The sequence below is a fragment of the Naegleria gruberi genome, assembly GCF_000004985.1.
Source record: "Naegleria gruberi genomic scaffold NAEGRscaffold_8, whole genome shotgun sequence".
Taxonomy (NCBI): domain Eukaryota; phylum Heterolobosea; class Eutetramitea; order Acrasida; family Naegleriidae; genus Naegleria; species Naegleria gruberi.
In genome coordinates this window covers 848,747-855,183 of record NW_003163319.1, presented here as the reverse complement: position 1 = coordinate 855,183, position 6,437 = coordinate 848,747, and the positions used below count along the sequence as shown (strand labels likewise).

General features: G+C 32.5%; 4 protein-coding genes across 4 annotated transcripts; 1 reads left to right on the top strand and 3 right to left on the bottom strand.

Moving 5' to 3' along the window:
* Positions 1–250: 250 nt before the first annotated feature.
* On the top strand, positions 251–1,708 carry NAEGRDRAFT_64044 (uncharacterized protein; the record flags this gene model as incomplete). The annotated part of the gene is made up of 1 exon (XM_002680927.1): positions 251–1,708. One exon carries the CDS (start codon positions 251–253, stop codon positions 1,706–1,708), a length of 1,458 nt encoding a protein of 485 aa, XP_002680973.1.
* Positions 1,709–2,033: 325 nt separating this feature from the next.
* NAEGRDRAFT_46804 (uncharacterized protein) lies at positions 2,034–3,773 on the bottom strand (the record flags this gene model as incomplete). Its single annotated transcript, XM_002680759.1, has 1 exon — positions 2,034–3,773. One exon carries the CDS (start codon positions 3,771–3,773, stop codon positions 2,034–2,036), a length of 1,740 nt encoding a protein of 579 aa, XP_002680805.1.
* Positions 3,774–4,089: 316 nt separating this feature from the next.
* NAEGRDRAFT_78644 (molecular chaperone heat shock protein GrpE) lies at positions 4,090–4,987 on the bottom strand. The gene has a single exon (XM_002680758.1). The coding sequence runs from the start codon at positions 4,968–4,970 to the stop codon at positions 4,119–4,121; it is 852 nt and encodes a 283-aa protein (XP_002680804.1). The 5' UTR covers positions 4,971–4,987; the 3' UTR covers positions 4,090–4,118.
* Positions 4,988–5,196: 209 nt separating this feature from the next.
* Positions 5,197–6,415, bottom strand: NAEGRDRAFT_64041 (uncharacterized protein; the record flags this gene model as incomplete). The annotated part of the gene is made up of 2 exons (XM_002680757.1): positions 5,197–5,506; positions 5,574–6,415. The coding sequence occupies 2 exons, from the start codon at positions 6,413–6,415 to the stop codon at positions 5,197–5,199; spliced, it is 1,152 nt and encodes a 383-aa protein (XP_002680803.1).
* Positions 6,416–6,437: the final 22 nt, after the last annotated feature.

Below are 6,437 nucleotides of genomic sequence, written 5' to 3'. Positions count from 1 at the left end.
AAGCTCAATGGAATCCATTTCATTACTTGGGAAATGTAGAAATATTAAGGGTTTATTTAAAATGTTGGAAATGTTTGTTAATGAATATAATGAAATTGAAGGGAAAACATTTATTGTGAAACATTCAGGTTTACAAAAAGAAATATCTCTTCAATACGTATTAGGTCCTTGGATTTGGGATTCAGTTCAAAGATGGTTTACTTTATTCATGGAACAATATCTTTGCTCCAGATGTCATTGTCCAAAAAATATGTACAGCTCAACTCCAGATGAATTAATTGATTCATACAATGAGTTCTGTTTCAAGAATCCGTCTTTAAATTTGAAACAATTTATACCAAAGCCCTGTAAAGAACATGAAACGGAAACAGAACAAGAATTGCAAGTTGAAACTGATCTCCAAACGCACAATCCAAATGATATTGATGAAGAATGTAATTATTTCAATCCAGAAACAGGAAAAGAAGATGATCAAGATGAAGAAAATCAAGAAACTGATAATATGGAAGATGAACCAGTTTTAGAACATACATTTAGCATTAGAACTGTAGATGAAGCTGTTTCAATTCATGAAAGTATTGAAACAACACCTAAAAAGGAAAGAAAAGGGTTTAAATTATTATCAAAACAAGAAATTGAATTAATTGATTCAAAATTTGATTACAATACTGTACAAAGAAAGCTCACTCAAATGAAAAAAAATGGTGTTACACTTGAAAAACAAGATAACCCATTGTATAAGCTAAGAAATCATGACGTATTTAAGAATTCAACAGTTGACTTTATGCATGTGTTTGTTCAAGGTGAATTAAGAAGACATTTGACTGCATTAATAGAATATTTTTCATACCCAAGATTATTTTCTGATTTTCAGGATATTATAGATGAGTTTTATTTAAGTTCTGGAGAATCAATTAGAATGAGAGCATCAAATTATTTGAATTGTTCAGCTGACGAATTTTTAGAATTTGGTTTTTATAGTATTCCAATAATTTACAAGTTAATTTATTCAAATAAGGAATTGAAACATATTTCACAAGAAAAAAGAACTAGACATGTTGTTTGTTGGGTAGAACATATTGCATGGACGAGTATGTTATTAAGAAATGAGGTAACAATTCTTTCTATTGAAAAATCCAAATCTATTTTCCTCCAATTCAGAGAACATTATGTTGAATTATATCCAAACAAATGTCATAATGTTAATTTCCATTGGGTAACTCATTTATTTGAAGATTGTCAAGAATGGGGAAGTCCTAGATACTTTTGGGCTTTATTATTCGAATTGAAACACAAACTTTTTAAAAAGTTTAATGATGGATCGAATCATAAGGATGTTGAAAAGCGGGGTGCAGCATTTGAAAAGTTACATGTCAGTCTTAATGCTAAATATCCTTGGTTACGAAAGAAATCAAAACAATGGTTTAAAGCAATTGCTCCAAATCAATACTTAATGTTTAAACAAGAAGGAAAATTATACATAGGATGTATTCAATCACATACAAAAGATACAGTTAAATTTGGAAAAGTGTGGATTGTTACAAATGATTATCACCAAGTATGTCAATTCAGAAAATTGAATAGAGTGAAATCTTCCAATTTAAACGTTGATTGGAAAGATATCAATGCTAGATGCCAAGTTGTTTACATTGATTCCAAGTTTTACTTGAATCAATTTATGTTAATCATGAATTATTATAAATTTTAAAAATTTTGAAATTCTTTTACAATAAAAAAATTTAATAATGAAATAATAATATATTTATTCGATAGTTGTTCAACCTTTTCAGGTAAAAAATTAAATTTATGTAATAAAGGACTCATTCTATAATATTACGATTAATTTAAAATTCATATTGTTTATTTATTTCTTGTAAAAATTGTAAAAATATCCATGCCTTGTTTGCATACCTATTCCCGTTCCTATTTTCTGCCGTACCTTGGTCGTTTCTTAAGTTAACATATTTTCTTTTCGAAATATCATTATTCTACATAATTTTATTAAATTCAATAATGACCCTTTCTATAAACAATTAGAAAGTAGGGCAATTACAACTCAAATTATTTCCACCACTAACAGCAGGAGTACACATAGCACAAGCAGTAAACTTTAAATTGTCATCACTCCATGAAACAAATGGATCCAAAAGCATAACCTTCTTATACGGAACATCAACACATCCAGAATTGAGCATTTGAGTTTGGAAATAAGTCTTCCATACACTCCCATTGGCATTATAAATATTGACACGAACACCAAAGGCACCATCAGCATTTCTAAACTTTTCCAGAGCAACATAACCAGCTGGACATGAAGTTCCCTTTCTAACATGATTTCCAGGAGAAGAACTTCTTGTCTTGTTCATCAAAACTGATCTTGCATTGTTGTTGATATCAATAATGCCAAATCTGTCCAAAAATTCTGTGATGGTATTATCCTTTGGAGTTTCATCAGATTCCAAACGAGGATGCAAAACATATTCATCCTTGTCATGTTTAATAGGATTGGAAGTGAATTCGCCATTGATGATATCACGAGTAACAGAACTTCCACAAATGTGAATATTGTAACGTTCAATTTCCTTAACACCATTTGGTGACAAAATAGAGCTCTCAAACTTGTTAGCACAAGCAGTTCTACACAATTTTTGATGAGGACAATTATTGAAAAAGACAATAGGATTCTTACATAGGCTTGTTTGTACATCGTAAATGTAAATAGTTTGTCCCTTTAAGAATTCAACAAGCTTATTATCTTCAATTTTTTTCAGTATGTCATTAACAATGTTTGATTGTTGTTGAACAAGCGCATCGTAAACTTTCTTCATGTTTTCTCTCTTGGTACCAGTAGGAAATACTTGATATATTGGTTTGACATCGAATTGGACAGGAACTGGATTTTCAGCAAATGAGGCGATTCTCTTTTGAACAAGTGAGAGTTCTGGATTTCCACCTGCAATATCAACCTGTTCGACCTTTCTGTAATTAATAAAACCATTAGGAGGAGTATCAGTCTTGTTATTAATGAGACTATTCAATTGACTCTTGATATAATCCATCATTTTAGGATCAGTGTAACATTCCTTGATGAGAGTGGTCTGATCAACAACACCTCCATAGCTGACCTTAGTCATAACAACATCCCCAAAATATGTAAGAACTAGATTATAAACATCTTGATCGAATGCATCAGGTAACAAGTCAATAATTTGTTGGAATTCATCAGTTACAACATCTTCACTTTCCACATAATGAGTAAAAAATTGTTTTTGAGCACTGGTAATTGTCAAACTTCCAGCAAAATAACTGTCGAAAATAATGCCAGCAGAACGAGCGTATAATCCATTGTAAATCTTTGAGTTATCCTTATTGGTTGCGCTTGGATACATCATCTCATAGAATTCTCTAGGACTCTTCATTTGTTTGATGAATTCAGCATTGAGAACTCCTCCAGCAACAATACCATCTTGTCCTTGTTTAGATTTGAGAACAGGGAGCATTACTTCATGTGTATAACGACCAAAGCCAATGCCTGCCTTAATTTGATCCCTAATATTCTTCTCTCCATTAGCTCCAACCTTTAACATGTCCTTACATTTGGAAACACCATCCAAACCGACAAGATTACATGATTTTGCTCTAATATTATTAATTATCTTTTGAAAGCTTGGTTTTTGTCCATTGGCTGAATTGGTCACGCCTACACATACAACCAAGGCAATCAATAATAAAATTACAAGCCTTTTCATTTGATGGATTTGATGGCCTTCCATCTTCAGAATGTTACAGAACAGAAGATATTGCAATTTTTTAAAATATAAATTTAATAATCATTTGGCGTCCATTATTCCTCTGTTATCCCTTGTTGCCTTAATGAAGATGCACTCTCCGGAGGTCGAAAGATTCATTACTACAATATAAAAATCTGTTGCAGCAAGATTGAACAATAGCTCTAAATCAATTGGATTGGTGTTAATAATATCTATCTAAACCCTTTCGCTTTCTCTTTATATTGTTTTCGATAACATGGTAAAACTTTGGGCTTAAGCCACACTATGGAATGCGAAGAAAATTGGAATTAAAAATTATGAAAATAATACTGAAATAACAAAAGAAATTTAATCTTGAATGGCAACGATAACTTGGGCAGGTCTCAAAACTCTTTCATTAAGAATCCAACCACTCTTCAAAACCATAGCAACAGTGTTGTGTGGTGTCTTTTCGGATGGTGGAACCTTCATCATGGCTTCATGGAAATTAGGATCGAATGGTGTCTTTTCAGCAACTTCCATCTTTGTGACTCCGTTTCTTTCCAAGACCTTCAACAAGACATTTTCAGTTCTCTTGACACCTTCAATTGAAGTGAACAAGGCATTAGCCTTCTTTCGCATCTCTTCACTGCATTCTGGATTATTTTGAGCCAATTTAACAATTTGAGAAACATCTTCTTCTATCAAGTGCTTCAAACCAGCTTCCAAATTATCCACAACATCGAGGAGATTTTTAGAGAAGGATTGGAGAGCAAACTTTTTAGCATTATCGACATCGTTCTTAGCAATACGACGAACGTTGGCCATTTCGGCAACAGCCCTCTTGAGTTGGTCGTCATACTTGGCATTGCTATTCTTTAAATTTTCAATTTCCTTTTCCAATTCTTTCACTCTGGCATCATCAACAGCAGGCTTGCTTTCTGTTTGTTGTTGAGTCTTTTGGGTGTTTTCTGTTTGTTGTTGAGTTTGTTGTTGTTCTTGTTGTTGAGTTTGTTCTGGTTTCTTAGTTTCAGCTTGTTGTTCTTGTTGTGGTGTTTGTTGTGATTTTTGTTCCCATGATGAACCTGTATTATTATTGTTATTATTAAAACCAAAGAAATTTCTAGAGCAAGCTGGTGCTGCAAAAACATTCTTAAAAGTGTGGACTCTGGCGCGAGAACCAATCATGGTGAGGAGGGAACGACTCTTTGGGGCGAACATTTTGTTGTATTTTTGTTTTCAAATATTTTTTTAAAATCTTAAAATTGATTGCCTTTTGTTCAATGAATTTATGAGTAATGGAAACACAATATTGATTGGAAGGGATTCAAGTGGTGGCGAATTTACCAATTTTGAGTTGAGTTGTTAGTGCAAAGGAATGGTTGATGAAAATATCTTATGTTATCTAGATGATTTTTATTAGATTTAATCCCAATTGATAATTATTTTAAAGAGTATTGTGAGAAAGGGCAACTACACTCTCGTAGAGTTTACATTCCCAGGCAAGTTCGACAGATTTATCATTTGGATTAATGGTTTCAAAATAGAGATGAGGTTCTAATAATTCCAATTCACAAATCTTTAACTCGTTTGTTTGCCAATCAATGATAACATCCAATCGACAGTATAACAACAAGTGATTTGGAGATTTTTCCTTCTTAACCTTGTCGAACAGTTTCTGTGCATTTTCGAGAATGGTAGAGTTGAATCTTTCTTTTGGAATGCATGTATTCGATCCTCCATAATCACCTTGTACTCTGTTTGGATAAATTTCAATATATGATTGTCATGGGAATATTAAGCTTAAATCAAATTAAAACTAACCTAAAATCACCAGCTTTAGGTCTCTTCCAAAGCATATGGCTTGGTTTCTCGTTGATAAAAAGGAAACTATACTCTCCATCATTTACAATTTCCTCCATAAATGGTTGAACCATCATAATGTTTCTATCTAGATATTCTTGATCCCTTTCACATTGGAAAAATTCTTTAAGCTTATCCATTTTCGAGGATGATTCTTTGGCATAATCATTTGCATGCTCATCTTGTTTAGAGACAACAAATGTAAAGTAAGAACCAGCTGAAATCAATGGTTTGAAAACCAACTTGTCACAATTGAATTTTGCTGTATATTTTTCAATAATATCTTCATTGGAAAGTGACTCGGCAATACCCTTATCAACGAGCTCAGATGGAACAATTGAGTAATTTTCCCACGAGTCTTGAATTTCAAAGAGATATCTCTTGGTAGAATTCCACGTTAATAATTCTGGATGATTAAAAGTCATTAATTTTTCCTCCTTTCCTAATTGATTCATAATTTGTAACCACTTGATGAAATCTCCATAATGTTTCACATAATTCCAAGGAGTTCTAATCACACAATAAAATTTACAATTTTTCACATCCAACGCTACGTTTTGTGTGGATTCATTGACAATATTAGCTAATGCCTGTTGTTCGAAATACTCTATCGGGTTTTGATTATACTGCTCCATCATCAGGGTAAATGAAGATTTCCAATCAAAGGCAACAAACAGAGTTTGATTCAATTCCTCAAAAAATCTGGCGTCATTCAAACGGTCGTGTTTTCTTCTGGTCTTTGCCAACTCTTCATCACTCGATGCAATAAAGATGCAATTTCTAAAGGTTGGATTGAATGACATTTTTTTCTTTTCACCCAGAAGC

What these genes read in the sequence shown, in the direction of transcription:
- NAEGRDRAFT_78644 (XM_002680758.1), bottom strand. Translation starts at nt 4,970, where the DNA reads ATGTTCGCCCCAAAGAGTCGTTCCCTCCTCACCATGATTGGTTCTCGC.